Source organism: Pavona decussata, unplaced genomic scaffold, assembly GCF_977016875.1.
Source record: "Pavona decussata unplaced genomic scaffold, jaPavDecu1.1 SCAFFOLD_243, whole genome shotgun sequence".
Taxonomy (NCBI): Eukaryota; Metazoa; Cnidaria; class Anthozoa; order Scleractinia; family Agariciidae; genus Pavona; species Pavona decussata.
The window spans coordinates 547501-565704 of NW_028145648.1; the positions used below are offsets into that span (position 1 = coordinate 547501).

An 18204-nucleotide genomic window follows, 5' to 3' on the forward strand; every position below is an offset into this window, starting at 1 on the left:
AATCACAGCGGTAACTGTCAACGCTTGTCAGTGTACCATGAAAACGATACACATGGGAAGTTTAGTTCTAGTTCGTCGTCTTTCATCATGAACGGACGTGGCTATTATTGTAATCCTGCACAGTGTCAATGTTTTTAGCTAATAATCTGGCTGGCACCTCCAAAACGGAACAACAGTTACAGGCTGAACTCAGTAGAAGAAAGACTGAAGCCAGAGGTAACGATGTTTCAACCTCTTCGTTTTAACCATATCATAACTGATTTATCGTTTATACACGTATAAAAAATAACTACAAAGGAGGATTAACGAAATTTCGAGCAATCGAGCACATGTTAACGAGAATGCGAGCAGTTGCAGTCGCTTAATTTTTGCGAGCAATTCGAGCAGAGGCCAAATTTTGGGAGCACTTTAAAATTGAATAAGACCATTCGATACCCTTTTAAAAGGAAGCATTTTTCATTCGTAGTAGAAAAATCTTTGGATCGAAAGTTCGATAGCGTTACTGACCTATATATATTCTGCTGCTTTTTATAGATGGAAATTCCAGAGTATCTGTTCGCTCTGATGCGGAGTCCAATTCGTTATTGTGGCTGAATATAAATGTGTTAAAACGAATAATTGGAAAATTTCTTTTCCTGTTTCTTTATCACTATTTTACTGTTCCTCAGTGTGGGGGAACACATCTAAACGTAATCTACACAAACTGCAGTTGGTACCAAATGTTGCTGCCAGAGTTGTATTAGGTTTAAGAAAGTTTGACCTTATTTCTCAGGGACGCAGATCACTTAGATGGTTAGATGTTATGGAGAAGGTTTTATTCAATGACTTAGTTTTAGCATTTAAGAGCGGCTTTCCACAAATATCGACCAAGCGGTAGCACAAGTCAAAAAATCGATTTCGTTCATATTTTGCTCATAGGTAGTCCCTAGTGAGAAACAAACTGAGCTGTAGTTAGTTTTTCAAAATACCGCTTCCTTTCGAGTAAATATGCGAAAAACGATTTTGTCTCAGTTGAGCTCAAAGTCCGCTTTCGGCGGGATGGAATTTTCCTTAACTTTCGACGGCTCGTGTATCAATCCACAGACTGTTACTAACCTTCAAATGACATTTATTGCTTTATCAGGTCTTCCTCTTCTGTTTCACGGAAAAACATTTAAAACCTGAGTTACTTTTCACTGAAATAGGTTTAGAAGAAAATGCTATAAATGCAAATTTTCAGCAACCACATTTTAGCACTAAAACATTGCCAATTTTACCCATGGGCGATAACTTAGATTTCCCTATAATGGCTTTCTATGGCTTCACTGTATACCTATTTATCATCTTCTTTCTTTATCACTGCCATGGATAAATTAAACTAGAAATAGGTTTAATGCAGCAGATTTGAACCACAATAATCTGATTAAAAATTTCGACTGTCATGTTAAACTGCATCGTTTGCCTGAAATAAACGTGAGAAGTACTGTTTGTTTTACTTGTCCATTGATCATGAGCGAGTTTTTGAGATCTCTGTAAATAAAGAAAGGGAAGAGAAATAGCATAAAGGGTCCATCCCGGTTTTTAAAAACATTGTCTATAGAGTTTTCCAATCTTCATACATCTAAAAATGAGAGCTCGTGATTAGTGAATTATAGATTTGCAAAAGAAAGCACACGCACACACAACAACAACAACAACAAAAAAGAAAACGAGACAGAAATCTGAACGTTTCTAAGGGAAAAAGTAATAACCATAAAAACCGTAACAAATTTATTGAAACCAAGATGGTGGTCAATACTCGTGTTATTAATAATGTTATTTTGCTGCGCTTTTTGATCCTGAAATATTCTTTGTGTGAAGATGAACGTAATTAACTAATCAGATTTTTGAATGTCGCAGTTTTGGACCTATGAATAAATTGAATTATTCTTATTACACCAGAGAAACAGTCAGGAACTGTAAACGAAACGGCGAGCATGGAAGTTTGCTGTTCTTTTATGTCGATAGTTGGTGGGCCATGCTTGTTTACTCGCAGAGACAGAACAAGGTCCAGCAAGATAGTACCTCTGCTGTCCTGAGTGTGTCCTGTACAAAGAATATTGACCAGCACAAGTCATGTTATGGTTTTCAAGATGAAGGGAACGAGGGCCATGCTTTCAATGCCAGAAAACATCAAGACAATGACGATTTGGGCTTAGCTGTTGAGAAACATTTATCACCAAAGACACTTATCGGGCCCAGTAAGTTACTGGGACTTTCAAGAAACAGGCCCCAGGGCTTATAAGCCGCGGCAGTTTACGGTATTCCTGGATAAATAGGAGAGAAGGTAGACACAGAAATACCAAATGTAGGAGCCGTAGCATGTCCTTATTGCTACTTCGTGACTTATTATTGTTGACACAATGTTCTGTTTTAGTTCTTTTTCGTTTCTCTCCAGAAATAAGTCCTTTCCTCTCTATCAGGTGTGGGACTTAATTAACAAACGTACCGACCAAATTTGACGGCATTTAAATGGTGATGTTTTGCTTTGTTGGCCTTCGAATATAATGTGCCCGTTTCTGAGTATTTATTCTGCGTCCGAAAGTATGGAAGCAAACGGACATTAGTAACGAAAACTAGTCCCTTAAAATCGTCTGTATCCCCTTTGAAACATACATTGAGACATTGTGTAAACATATAAATCTTTATGGTGGCACTTCCGGTTCATGGTTGTCACTCAACAGTGTAGCTTGCGAGTTGTTTATTTTTTTAAGAAAAGAAATGTTTATTAATTCGTAAACTGGATTGTTTTGTTACTCAGAAGGTAAGAATACAGAAATAACCCCAGTGTGGGTTAATGAAGAATTTGATGCTAAATTCTTGTTAAAACGTGCATGAAATGATCATGAAATACTGAAAACCTCGTTGTCGACACACTTATATGCTTGTATCGAGCGGGAATAGATAAAGAAGATGGCCAAAACTTATGTTTGATTTTTCATTAAGGTATCAGCTTAGTTTCCATACCTTTGTGCCTGAGATTGACGCACGATTTTGATTCTCTTTTGGCATTCATGGTTCGCGGTCACCGGCTATGTCACGCCATTTGTTACAATGCAAATGCCAGATTTTCGACAGGGTAGGTGATATATTCGAGGCCCTGCGGGTTTTGTTTTGATGCTATGATTGATAAGTACACAGTGAAGCCATAGAAAGTAATTTTATGATAATCTACGTTATCGCCCATGGATAAAATTGCCGGCATTTCAGTTCGAAAAATTTGCATTTATAGCATGTTGTTCTAGATCTGTTTCGGGCATAGAAGTAACCTAAGTTTTGAATGTTTTTTCTGTAGAACAGAAGATGAAAACCTAGAAAGGCAATAGATGTTATTTCATGATCCGTGACTGGCTGTGGATTGATACGCGGCCGGCCAAAGTTAAGGAAAATTCCGCCCGACTGGAAGCGAATTTTGAACTCAACTGAACTGAAAATCGTTTTTTGCTTGTTCACGCGTAAGGAAGCAGTATTTGGAAAAACTAACTACAGCCCGTTTTGTTTCTTACTAAGGCCTACCTATGAGCAAAATATGAGCTAAATCGATTTTTGGACTTGTGCCACCAAAAGTTGATTTTGGTCGATATTTGTGTAAAGCTGCCCTCTAAATGTGTAAATGGCTTGGCTCCAGACTATTTATTTCTGTTAAACGTTCAGCAGTTCACAACAAAAACACAATGTGATGTAACAATTTTGTGGTCCCCCGATGTAAATTGTCAATGGGACAAAGGGCATTTAACTTTCGGGTTCCAAGAGAATGGAATGGACTAGCCGACAATATTAAGAGCATTAAAGAAATTGATGGTTTTAAGGGGACACTTTTTAAGAATATATTTCATACGAAATGATTTTGAATATCTTTTGGACAATTTTGAACATATTTTGAATTCATTAAATTACTGTAAATAAGTTTCCTTTTCTTAATAATTATTATTATGTAATAGTTAAGATTGTGGCTGAAAAGCCCTGTTGGAGGGAGTCTCAATAATAGTATGTATGTATGTATGTATGTATGTATGTATGTATGTATGTATGTATGTATGTATGTATGTATGTATGTATGTATGTATGTATGTATGTAAATTGAGCCGATGTGCAAATGACACAACCCTTATTTTACACGGTTCCGAAGATTCATTCCTAGAAGCTTCGAAGACGATAGACGTGTTGAGAGCAAGAATTGCACCTTCTGTCAAGGACAGACAGAAAAACTGATACATCTGTTCTGGGATTACCCAAAAATTCAGTCATTTCTGAATCAGTTTGTTCTCATGGCTGCAGTCTTTTCAATTTTTTTCAAAAACCTTGTGTTTTTGAAAACCTCTTTAACGAAAAACTGTTTTTACATTTTCACATTTGCCACAGTTTCATCAACCATAACTGGCTCAGGTGCATTTTACAATACGGGTTTATACCAAATGCAGAGAGAACGTCTTTTCTATTTTTTTTTTTTGGTGGTGGGCAGGGGGAGGGGGGTACATTGTGTGCTAAGATGGAGCAATTATGCCAAAAATTAAATTAAACAAAAGACGCTTCACAAGAATGAGTTTTTGGGTACAATAATGTAATTACCACACCAAGATAAGTACAACGAGTCATTATTGCCAACAAAAAGCAAGTGAACATCAAATTTGCCCAAAGGAAAACTGGCTTACCTTTCTGGCAAGTGACAAGAGTATGTTATCCATGAACATTGAAAACCCCACATGCTGACCATAAGTCTTTCGATAAACCTAAAGCAACCAAATTGATTTTCAGTTAATATTGTCTTTTACTAAAACAAGGTTAGAAAGGTTAGAAAACCAAAAAGTTATAAAATAATGAAAACACCAGAAAAGGAAGAAAAGAAGATGCGTTGTGTTTTTCGGAACACTAGAAGAAAAACATTTCATGGCTTAAGGAGGCATAACTAAGAATATGTAATTTAATTTTCATGAGAGGCAAGGCACAGATAAATTGATACCTCTATTGCAAACAAAATATCTCGCGATTAAGAAATAGAGGTGCACTTGCTTATTTCTGAAAACTTTAAGCCTAATATTAAGGGCTGAAAGAAGACTGATAGTCTCTAAATCAGTCATGCCTTTTTGTAATGAGTAACGAGCTATTGCTTGAAACAATGCCAGAAGCAGGACATCACCTTGCAAAACCAAAAAAGCTGGACTAGACTCTCCACCTCTAAGGAGTTACCCATGCTGACTCCAACGGTAGATTCTGATGTCGTCAGGTAAGATATTCAAGTCCAGAATGTGCGGGCTGGTTCGTTCCGACAGATCATAAGTAAAGCGTATATTCTTGTCAAACTGGTGAAAGAGGTCTAACTGTTTGATCTAGGCTATAAGTTTGTCTCATTTGCTGTTCAGTCTGTCTTTACACATCAGTGTCCTCCTACAACAGACACTCAAAATTATTGTTGATGACACACTACTACTAGTCAAATCTGACAATCAACCTCATTTTAGACCTTTTTTATCAGTTTGACAAAAAACATACGCTTGCCTTTGATTTGTTTGAATGAACCAACCCGCAATTTCTGGACATGAACATCTTATCTGACGGCATTGGATTCTACCGTTAAGACTCCTTTCCTGGCCAATGTACCAACTTTGACAGCTTTGTTCCGTGGCGCCATAAAATTTCTTGAATCAGAGCATCAGTTGACCGTATGCTCAGAATTTGCTCCCCTAATTTGCTTAAGTTGAACTGAAACAACTTAAAAGATTATCTCTTGGAACAACATCCCTTCACATATCGCAAATTCGTTAATTCACCGCTTCTCAAAATACACCCTGAATAAGACCAGCACAGCAGATAACAACACCAAAGACAAGGAAGATTCCATCACTGTTTGGCTTTCTTCCCATACATAGGCAACAAAACCATGCAACTCTTAAGATCTTTCAAATGAAAGCTGCGTAGATACCTCTCAAACTCCAACATCAAGATAAAAGTATGTAAGAAAACGACACTGTGTTTTTACACCAACAATAAAGACAAAGTATCGCCATTGAATAAATAGCACGTTGTGTACAAAGATGATACTTTAAATACTGACAATCCTTCCACCTGCCCTTTCTTGTAGCAGACTATTTCACCCAACTAGTGCACAACAACACCACAGTGTTAGTCTCCGACCACACCTGGAATCTTCCCCTATACAAAGAGGCGTACTATATAAAACGGCTAACACCTTCTCTTAACAATTGATTGAAATCCAGCAGAGAACTTTCTCTTTCCTTATAAGTATACGTTTTGTTTGACTTTCCAATTGCTGTGAACATACTCAGAATATGTTTTATTGGCTGGATTTATACTAGGGAAGGAACATCCATCCAGAAAGATCATCCATCAAGACGAATCATCTGTCTCTTAATACTAGAGACGAATCATCCGTCTGGGGTGAACTTGGGCAAAGAATATTGCCAGATATTGCCTTGAAATATTCCAATACCTGTAGGAGGACGTTAAAAATTCTTTTGAGCCATCTAGGATAAGAGTGGTACAGTGTATCATTGGCGTTCTGACTGACTTTAATCTTGTTTTCTTGCACAGATACCCTTAACATCTTCATTATTTATATTTTTCAGCTAATATCTCAACGCCAAGGATGATAAGATAAGTCAAAAGGGGACACCCTTGACTAACACCCCTTTCAAGCTTAAAGAAGTTTTTTTTAATAAACTTTATTTGACAAGTCAACAAACAAACGAACCGTACAACATTACATAATCTTTTACAATACACTAATTACAGCTACAAACACACAAAAAAATAAAATAACAAAAATATAAATACAATAATAATAATAAAAGTAACAATAACAATAGTGGTGAAAGTAAAACAAGAAAGATAAGCTTACATTTAAAAGAAAAGGAAAAAAAGGTAAACACGGACAAAAACCGGCGACTGAAAGCGACACAAAAACAAAGAAAACCTTTTTAAAACACTCATCATTCTTTGATCTTAATGACTTGAAAGCATAAAACAAGGCTCTGCAATCACTGAATGAAGAAGAAAACTTCGCCAGGCCACCTAATAGGATAATGTTATAGTACACATACAATGTTGTAACACAGTTATCTTACTCATTTGCTTGATCACTTGTTGCTATGAGTTTTCCATAAGGCCAGGGGCCAGTTGTTCAAAGGCCGGATAACTTTATCCTGTGGATAAGTCACTATCCATTAGTTTCAATCTATGCAAAGATTTCAGTATTTTCTCTTGTACAAGCGAATATGCACACTCTAACCAGAGTTAAGTTTGGGAGTGTATGAAAACCTTGGACAACGTTCGACGTGAAGTATATTTTAGACCCTGTATAGTGCCTTATCCAGCGGATAAAGTTATCCGGCCTTTGAACAACTGGGGCCAGAAGTTTGCCATTTATAAAAAGCTTGTCAGGTTGACTCTTACTAAAAGAAACCCTCATACCGTTTCTCTGTGTTTTCTTGAATGTTGGCATCTGCTCTCTTCTGCGTTTCATTATTTCCTGTGGAAGATCCTGAAACATCTGATATTCGGTTTCCTTTAAGGCGCCTTCCCAGTAAAAAAATATCCTCTATATCTTTATACCGAAGGAACCTAGCAATTATTGGCCGCGGACCAGAGTCCCTGCGTCTTCCAGAGAGTCGATGTACACGTTGTATTTCAACTGTGCGGGCATTTCTGTACCCAAGGTCGTCTTCCATGAAGTTTCTTAACGTTTCCTCAGTGTTCTCATCATCTTCCTTGGGAATGGAAAAGAATTTAATATTTTCTCGTCTGGAATATGCTTCAAGATAGAGGTTTTTAAACCTAAGTTCGTTCATTTGATCGCTAAGCATCTTTTCGCTTTCCAACAGCGAGTTTATTTTTGTGTTATTTTCATTCATCCAATCCTGAATTTCTTTGCAGCTGTCGCCATAAAAGGTGCATGATTCTTTCAAGTCCTTTATATCCTTCGCTGCTGTTAATTCAAATTGCTCAAGTTTAGCAGTTCAAGCTTTAAGATTCGCTAGATTGGCTTCGATGCTTTTAACTGAATTCTTGATAGTGTCGAGCTTGTTTAGCCTTTCCAATATTGACTTCAGTTGTTCAGAGATAGATTCAATCTTATTTAAAGCCTCCATCACTTCTTCGCTTGACTCATATGCACCCGACCCATATGCTGCTTCGCTACCGAGGTCGCTGATTTTGGATTCCTTCAATTTTTTCGCATCCGGGGAAACAGAAATTTTCTCGTCGGAGCTAGTTGAGGATCTGTTTCTGCGTTTTCTGATGTAGCAAGAAAGGATTTCAGCCATGTGTTGCGCAAAAGATTAGTGAAAAAGGCGGCCGGCTGTCGAAGCAATCCTCACGCCACCATCACTCGACCGAGGCCCCAAGCTTAAAGAAGTTTGTGGACCACCCGTTATTCAGGGAGCAACTTTTAATTTTGTTGTTGAAAGTTTTAATGCAATTAATAACAGAGAGCTCGAAATTGAAATGCTTAAAGAGTCCTGTAGAAAAGTCCACTCCACAGTGTCAAAAGCCTTTTCAAAATATAGAAAGAGTAGTAGTCATGGAAAGTTCTCTAGCAGCAGTGACATTTAGCCAGCCATCAATTAATCTCATATTTTCTCCGATAGTTCTTCTTTTTCATAAATCCCGTTTTTACCGTTAATCAGTTCCAGAAGAAATTTTTTGATCCGATTTGCGATAGCCTTGGCCACTATTTTATAGCACACCTGTACGGTTTGCCCAAGACCCACAAAGAACATCTGGCTATGCATCCCATTTTATCTGCCACACAGACATATAATTATAGGTCAGCAAAATGGTTAGAGGAGAAGCTACAGCCATTGTCCTATAACAAATACACAATAACTAACACCTTTGATTTTGTGAGGGTGATTCGTGAACTACAGATCAATAGTGGCGATATTCTTGTGTCCCTAGGAAACCATATAGATACTTGCTGATAAAGCTTTCACAGATAACTGGTTCAATGAAACTCACCAATTGAACCTTAGCAGAAGGACCTTGCAGATTTGCTCAGAGCATCCACCAAAGATCAACTGTTTCAATTCAATGGCCAACTTAAACCGTCGCCATGGGTTTGCCACTCGGGCCACTCCGGGCCAATGTCTTCATAGGATCCATTGAAGAAACCCAAGAGCTTGAAGGAAAAATGCCTCCTTTCAACAAGAGGCACGTCGATGATACTTTGACCATAATGCTGGACACAACATCAGTGGCTAATGTTCTCTGGGTTCTTAACAACTGCCAGACATCTGTGAAGTTCACCATAGAAAACAGAGGCCAATGGTCTGCTACCCTTTCTTGGAGTGCAGCTCCTTAACAGAGCTCTCCAAATTGAGACCAAGGTCTACATAAAACCTACTAACACAAGTCTTGCTCCAATACCAAAGTCATGTCGATATGCGCTATAAACGAGGGCTTTTGAGAACCACGCTTGATCGTTCGTATCGCTTATCATCGTGTTGTTTGTACTTCTCTGAAGAATGTGACTGTTTGAAAGCTGTGTTCACCCGGTTGAAATACCCACAACATCTTATCAACACCACCGTTAGGTATTTTGTAGCCTCAAAGGCTGAAGGCCCTCAACCAATACCTGCCCCAAGAGACAGTCCAACTGTGCGAATAGTCCTGCCTTTCAAAGACCAGGCTTTGGCACACCTGGTACGCAAACAACTCAAAGATCTTAGCCAGAAGATTGACACAGTCATCCAACCGATTTTTGTTGGTAACAAAATCCAGCAAGAGCTAAAGATACAAGAGAGAAAACCACCTATTGTAAATCAGAATTGTGTTCTTTATAAATTTCAATGTGACTTATGCGATGAAAGTTATGTAGGGTTTACACTTTGGCATTTACACCAGCACGTGGTCGAGCATAAATACCAATCTTCTTCCATTGGCAAGCATCTTCTTAATCGTCTGTAAACAAATAGGCCTGCAGCACATGCACAGCATTATCCACATGTACGCAATGTGTACCTATTTTTAAGAGCATGCAGACACTTTGCTTTGGTAAACAGGCCTTCGCATGTTTCCCTTGTATCTTGGTCTAAAACTTTCTTGGTTGAGTTTCCAAAGAATGATATGTTTTTATGAATATAGTTAGTATCTGTGTCCAGAGGTTGTTTACCTGCATAGCAGTTGCTTTTAAGTGAGCATAAGAAGCAAAATAAAAGCTTCCAGAAAAAAAAAGCAAAACAAATAGAGGAGGGGGTGGTTCTCACCAAGGTCTAAGAATTTTCTTTTCTGTAGGGTTAATTCTGTGATTAATTATTGGTGTTATTGCTTTTCTAACAATCTGGTACAAAAGACTGGAAAGTAAAGACATTCATCTGAAAAAAAAATGCAAGACAAAGCAGCAATTTAACTTAAACTGAATTTTGGTAAGGAAGCAAAACCACTTAATTGCATGCATTCATCAAACTACAGTCCAGTTTTAGCAGTGAACTGAGGATGGTATTTTTTTTTAACTATTAAATTCACTTATGATTTTGCTGATAGCTGCTATGTTTACCACATGCATGTACCTGATTATTGATAATAGAATAGTGGCAAAGCGCATGATGAGTTCCAAAACGTCCAATAGCCTCCTTGCCTAATTCCTTTAGGTTTATTTGGGTAAAAGAAGCAAGATCCCTCTGTATTTGTGAATATTTCAGTGGACACTTCATGCCTTCCTCCCATATCTGTGCATTTGATTCAGGGCAATAACATGTCTCATGATACACGCCTCCTGGGAAAACAAAAACATTGTATGCCACAAATCAGTGGAGGTTGTTTTAGTAGTTTGTTTCTCTGCATCTAAACTAAGGTATATGTTTTCCTCTAAAGGCTTCTGTATCAGTAAAATGTTCCTCAAACAGTGTTATATAATTTCAGTTTCCTGTGTCTCCCTGATACACCTGATAACCTCTTGGCAGTTATTAACTGGATATCTTGTAATTCATTGCACAATACAGGACAGCTTGTCTCACGGTTTTTCTGTTCCTCAGTAGCTTTTCGTTTAAGGAGGAAGAAAGCTGTGTGGACAAAATTGTGACTGGGAGCATTGAATAATTATTATTGTCATGCATATTGCATGGTGTTGTATGCTACCGGAACTGTAATGTTACGTTCTTATACTTCCTCAAATATCTGATAGGGTAATTTTTTCCCCCGATATTTCATACAAGAATAACATGAAGATTTAACCAAGCAAATAAAAAAAATTCTGCCATATACACTTTAATTAAAGCTGTGATATGCCACATTCTGTATTACCTCCTGGGTCTGGCTGATCAAAAGCAGCTTAATACTAATCCACGCTTAAATGTTTAACTGAGGATTCCATCATACTGGTTAAAAAATGTTTTTAAAGGCTAATTTAAACTAATGGAAACGTCGCAGTTAAAACAGAGGGGAAAAACTCATCCTGAAGAACTGTTAATGAAATAAAGTAATTAAACTCGAAGCAAAGTTCTCGTTGACCCAGGATTAGGTTAATTGGCTTTTAAACAACTGGGACCAGGTGCACAGTAAAAGGTTGAGCAAGTAGGGTCGGTGTCTTGCAAGGCTATCCAGCCATGCTTGATGGCTGTGTCTGGTAACATAAGGGACTTTCTCTCCAACCAACATTCCAAGCACTATTTCCACATTTCAAAGCAGCCATGCCCACAGAACTCTTACTTTCACTTTTCTGATGGTTCCCAGCAATTAGGCAATCCCCCTCATTTCTCCGCATACCATCAATCCAGTTTCAAAACTAAGAGTCAGTCAGTCAGAGTGCAGATACAATCGAAAGGTAAAAAAAAAAACAGGGTGATAGGAGACTGAAACCAAGAGATGCAGCAATCCAACATCACCTGGAAAGGCAGCTGTGGTCACAAAACCAAGATCGATAGGTGTTGTGGTCCGAGCTAGTAAGGGAGTATCCATTCAGTTGAATACTATTTACTATAGCACAAGAAGGTTTCATAGTTAGCAGTAAAAATTGAAGGAAACACTTAACTCCCACAGTTATCTAAGTTTATCTGACTTCTGCCAAACACTGCTGTAGAGTATCGTAATCTGTAAATATTTCTTTCACTCCCCAGCCAAAGGCAGATGTCTTTGAATGTATTGCTCAATAACTGTTATTGAGCAACCTGTGTTTCACGAAAGTCAGATTATTTCTATATGCAAATCACAAACCTCGACCATAAATATGTTTTTGGCCAGACTCAGGCTCATTTTAGGGCGAAAATGAGTTCTGAGAAGGGCCAAAAACATATTTACGCCCAAGAACACAAACATGTATGGTGTATCATGTTTATGAGCAAATATGTATTTGTTGTATGTGAATATATTATTATGCGCAGTAAAACTATCTGTATGCACAGTATAAGAAAGCACCACAGGGCGCCTAGCGTAACCTGTGAGCCAAGCGAAACTTAAAACAGCATGTGAATAAATCAATAAATTATATATACATATATAAAAAATATATTATTATTATTATTATTATTATTATTATTATTATTATTATTATTTCAAAGGGCATTCACAAAAGGAATCAAAGAGTACAGTAATATCGTGTCAGCTTTTAGTTTTTGTTTAACCAACTTTCATCATGTACAATTAGCTTAAAACTTGGTAGATCCCCGCCACTGAAAGTTTGTCAAAGCGGCCTTTGTTCCTAAGTTAGTTTTCAAAAGGAAAATTACAGAATAGTCACTTATATGTGTTAAAATTTATCGTACAATTGTTAAACTGAGAGTTTGGCATAACTGCCTGGACTGAGCGGGCTTCGCTCGTCGAAGAAAAACTTATGTTTACTTGGCGGAGTTCGCGGTTGGCCATGAAGCTACTGCAAGCATTATTTGGATCGTTACCAGTAGCACAAATGGCTTCATTTGCAGCGAATGGACGGCTGAGGACATTAGAGCAAGCTCGTGTCTGGAAGCTAGAGCTATCCTTGATATAGGGCATCAAGCCTGATATAGCCTGCAAAATGCCCCACAAGGCCTGATAAAATTATCATGATACTTAATCTTACTAATACTGTTGCATGTGCTCACATGACATAGCATTCTAGCAAGCAAGCAAGCAGAAGTGCAGATAATCAACAAAGGCACTACCCACAATGACTTGGTCATGCAAGAACTACAAAGAACTACTACGCTGTTCTGGCTTCTTGCTTTCCGTAACTTTGACATTACTGTGACTTATCTCGAAGGCTCACGAAACACCATGTTACATGCTATATCTCGACTCCAGTCACCTCTTATCCTTTTGCTCATTATTGAGGGATCGTTTTCCAGCTCTGTGGTTGGCAGATCACACTTCCTTGATAGATCCCAATTTGTCTTCTGTATAGTCTTTATTTTGTGTTTCCTAGGCGCATGCAACCCTCAGCTGGCACTCAAGCTGCAACAAGAAGTCTATCAGTATTGCTCTCAGCTCTTCACAGAAATCCATTGTCGGACTGGAAATGGTGTGACTGTGAAGCGGCGTGACTGTCAAGTGGTGTGGTGTGTCTGTGATGTGACATTGTGACATTAGCAAAACCTGTTCGGCCTGGTTGAGAAAAAGGAATAAACACGTGCAAGTGGTGAGCGAGAGAGTTGACAAGTGAGATATTTCTGTCATCTTTTATTCAGTTTTGTGAAGTAACTTTGTCGGAAAATCTATGACAAGGTGGTGACCCTGCCAGGACTCCAACAATCCCAGCAAAGCAAGAGTGAGCTGTAAGAAGCATCCTACAAAGGAAATTTCTGAGAGAAGGTTAAGACTGCGAACACAACATGAGTGAAATCAAAGGATTAGAAGAAAAGATTGACGGGAAACTGAAGATGCAAAACTTTAAGACAGAAGATAGGGTGAAAATACTCGAAGCCAAGGATGCAAAGACCATCGACAGACATGGAAGTGCCGTGGAGTCCTTCATTGATAAAGTACATCAGCTTAAATTACAAGTTCAGGAGTTGCAAATGGAAAAGGGTGACAAACCTGACAAGGTTAGACTTTGGAGCCAAACTTTCGAAGCAAAAGTAAGTAAATATGAAGATGTTCCAAAGAAAGTGAACCTTGTAGCTGCTGATATTAGATCAGATGAAAAAGAAAAACGTAAACGATTTCTTGACGAGCAAATGGAATAAAAAAAGGCTACACTTGAGATGAGTGCGAAATTTGAGAAATCATTAAAGGGAACTCCTGGGGATTTGCAGAATTTAAACAGCCCTGGAGCAAAGTTGCCAAAACTTGTGATATCTAAGTTCGAGGGGACCCATGTTGATTGGATGAGATTCTGGAATAAATTTGAAACTGAAATTGACAAAGCTAACCTAACACAAGTCATTAAGTTTTCTTAGCTGAAAGAGTTACTAGTACCCAGCATGCGCACGTCCTTGGATGGGCCGCCCTTTACGACTTAAGGTTATGAAAGTGCCAAGGCTATATTACAAACTAAGTTTGGCAAGCCTAGGGAGGTGGTAAACATGCATATGCAATGTGTTATTGGATTAACTACAGTTCATTGTACACAATCAGCAAAAAATCCATACTTCTATGCTTTTCATGTTCTAGAAACTATGGGCAGAGTTAAAGAAATTGATGGATTTGTACATGCGACACTTGATAAACTACCTCACGTTACAGCAGATTTAGTTCGATTAGATGACAGCTGGCAAAAATGGGGATTCAGGGAATTGATAGAATCTCTGAGGAAGTGATGTGACCGTAACTCTGTTCACAGCGATGACCGTAAGTTTGATCAGCTGAATCGCCACCACCAAAGTAGAGTCACGCCCATCACACCAAAGATGAGGAAGCCAAGATGATGGGTGTCTGCATCTACTGTAATAGTGAGGATCACAAATCTGCAGAATGTAAAAAGGCCACCGACTTGAATCAGCGCAGGAAAATCTTTAGAAAAAATAAGTTGTTTTAACTGTACAGGAGCAAGACATTGAGCACACCAGTGTCCCAGCAACTTCAGTTGTCAACATTGTGGCAGCAAACATTACTCGTCAATTAAAAATTATTTGGAAATACAAATAAAGTTACACTGGTGGATTAAAAAAGCGTTCTGAAATTATCTACAATAAAAATGTTCCCGATGTTTCGGTCGCAATCACGGACCTTCTTCAGGGGAAGTGAAAGAAAAATTATGCAGAAGCACAGTTATAAACAAGACGCTGATTAAAAATCAGGATATATGTCATTTTTTCTTGTAAGCGAGAGTCAAGTGTAAATACTCCTTGGGGAGTAACGCCCCGTCGGCTCAATATAGTGGGTCTTTGGCGCAATTAATCTTCCAGGCCTCGAGAATCTTTCTTTGGTGCCAATTATTGCTAGTCCTGAGAATTGTGGCCTCACCCCATGCGATGTCGTGATTTGTTTTTATCACGTGGTCTGCAAGTGCTGATTTTTCGCCTTGTCGCCGTGCGACAGCCTTTTGGTGTTCGCTTTTTTCTTGTTATGAATTTTCTCTGCGTTTCGCCAACGTAACTCTTGCTGCAATCAGCACATGGAATGTCGTAAACGGGATCACGAGTATCTTCTTTATCCATTTGGTCTTTCGGTTTTGGAAACATCTTGCTAATTGTCTGATAGGGTTTAAATGCCACTTTGACGCCATAGTTTTCCAGAACTCTCTTAATTGGCTCAGAGGTCCCGCTGACGTATGGAATTGTGCTATACCCCCGTACAGATTCTGCAAGGGGGGTTGTATCTTTCACCGATGGTTTAAAGTTGCTGGCATCCAGGATAAAGTGCTTGGGGTATCCATTGGACTGCAGTGTCGATATTACTCGTTGTTTTTCCTTAATTTGGTCGGATTTTGTTGTGGGAATTTTTGCGGCACGATCCATCAAGGATTTAACAACAGCTCGCTTGTGCATACTGGGATGGTGCGATGAAAAAGACAAATAGCGGTCAGTATGGGTAGGTTTCCGGTAAACGGTGGTGGTTAATCTTCCGTCGTCCTTCCTCAAACATTCCTTCGAAGGAAATGAAAGCCTTACAAGATCTCCGAAAGGACAAATCGAGACTTATCATTTCAGCGGACAAAGGGAACTGTACAGTAGTCATGGACCGCAAAGATTATGATGATAAAGTAAAAGAACTTCTCGGCGACGAGTTGACCTACAAAGTCTTAAAGAAAGATCCAACAAAAAAGACGGAAAGAGACATGAACGGCATTTTGCTGAAAATGAAACAGGAAGGGACGATCGGGGAAAAGCTCTACAGACATCTCCACAGCTCGGATGGCCTACCTCCTCGATTCTATGGTTTGCCCAAAATTCATAACAACGGAAACCCGTTACGACCCATCGTTTCATTCATATCGTCCCCAACATGCAATCTTTCTAAGTACGTGGCTAAGACCTTAAAGCCCTTGACTGGTAATTCCGCCTATACCGTAAAGAACAGCACTGAGTTCTGTGAAGGCAATCCTGACATCAATCTTCCGGATGACGACGAGCTTGTCTTCTTCGATGTCGTACCTTTGTTTACGTCGATTCCGGTAAATGTAGCTGTTAAGGTTGCTCACAACCGCCTGGTCAATGACCAAAATTTACAAGAAAGAACGACCCTACTGGTCACTGACATTATCGAATTACTTGACTTCTGCTTGTCAACCACCAACTTTCAATACGACCACAAACATTATAAGCAGATCCATGGGACAGCCATGGCTCGCCCGTTTCCGCCGTAATGGCAAATATGGTCACCAAAGACCTTGAAGAAAGAGCTTTAACTACTCTAACCAATCAACCTCTGTATTGGAAAAGATTTGTGGACGACGTGAGTACAACCACGAAAATTGATAGTGTTCAGACTTTTCTTGAACATTTAAATTCAATTGAACCCTGCATTAAGTTTACAATCGAACGCCAAAGCGAGGGGAAAATTGCCTTCCTTGACTGCATGCTTCACCACCAGGAAGACGGAAGATTAACCACCATCGTTTACCGGAAACCTACCCATACTGACCACTATTTGTCTTTTTCATCGCACCATCCCAGTATGCACAAGCGAGCTGTTGTTAAATCCTTGATGGATCGCGCCGCAAAAATTCCCACAACAAAATCCGACCAAATTAAGGAAAAACAACGAGCAATATCGACACTGCAGTCCAATGGATACCCCAAGCGCTTTATCCTGGATGCCAGCAACTTTAAACCATCGGTGAAAGATACAACCCCCCTTGCAGAATCTGTACGGGGGTATAGCACAATTCCATACGTTAGCGGGACCTCTGAGCCAATTAAGAGAGTTCTGGAAAACTATGGCATCAAAGTGGCATTTAAACCCTATCAGACAATTAGCAAGATGTTTCCAAAATCGAAAGACCAAATGGATAAAGAAGATACTTGTGATCCCGTTTACGACATTCCATGTGCTGATTGCAGCAAGAGTTACGTTGGCGAAACGCAGAGAAAATTCATAACAAGAAAAAAGCAAACATCAAAAGGTTGTCGCACGGCGACAAGGCAAAAAATCAGCACTTGCAGACCACGTGATAAAAACAAATCACGACATCGCATGGGGTGAGGCCACAATTCTCAGGACTAGCAATAATTGGCACCAAAGAAAGATTCTCGAGGCCTGGAAGATTAATTGCGCCAAAGACCCACTATATTGAGCCGACGGGGCGTTACTCCCCAAGGAGTATTTACACTTGACTCTCGCTAACAAGAAAAAATGATAAATCCTGATTTTTAATCGGCGTCTTGTTTATAACTGTGCTTCTGCATAAGTTTTCTTTCACTTCCCCTGAAGAAGGTCTGTGATTGCGACCGAAACGTCGGGAACATTTTTATTGTAAATAATTTCAGAACGCTTTTTTAATCCACCAGTGTAACTTTATTTGTATTTCCAAATAATTGTTAATGTACCCACCTGGTGACAAACCCATTTTTAATATTTCTCGTCAATTTGTGACAAAATGCCCAGAAACAATCAGATGATTTTGGCAACTGGTGAAGGATCTGTCATTTACCCGGTGGTGGGGGTGATTGTCAATAGCATCAAACGTAGAACATTACTCGATACTGGGGCTGGTAGTTCTTATGCATCAACCGCTCGATTGAAAGGCTTAACAAGCGACCAACGCACCTTGTACACAAATGAATTGAGATGATTGTTTGCTCAACAATTCAGAAGGTTTAAGGCTACACAGTTAAGGTCTCAAGTTTGATGGGAAGTTTGAGATGACAACGAGGATTA

General features: G+C 39.0%; 1 protein-coding gene and 1 pseudogene across 1 annotated transcript in view; both read right to left on the reverse strand.

Annotated features, from left to right (window-relative positions):
* The window catches only part of LOC146457442 (protein O-glucosyltransferase 2-like), a 91885-nt gene that overhangs the window by 32688 nt on the left and 40993 nt on the right, over positions 1-18204 (reverse strand). Inside the window, exons 3-4 of the mRNA XM_085091953.1 lie at positions 10542-10747; positions 4671-4748 (exon numbers count right to left, since the gene is read on the reverse strand). Of these exons, the coding sequence (XP_084948079.1) occupies positions 4671-4748; positions 10542-10747 (284 nt within the window). The remainder of the gene's footprint in view (positions 1-4670; positions 4749-10541; positions 10748-18204) is intronic.
* Positions 6759-8917, reverse strand: LOC146457443 (uncharacterized; annotated as a pseudogene).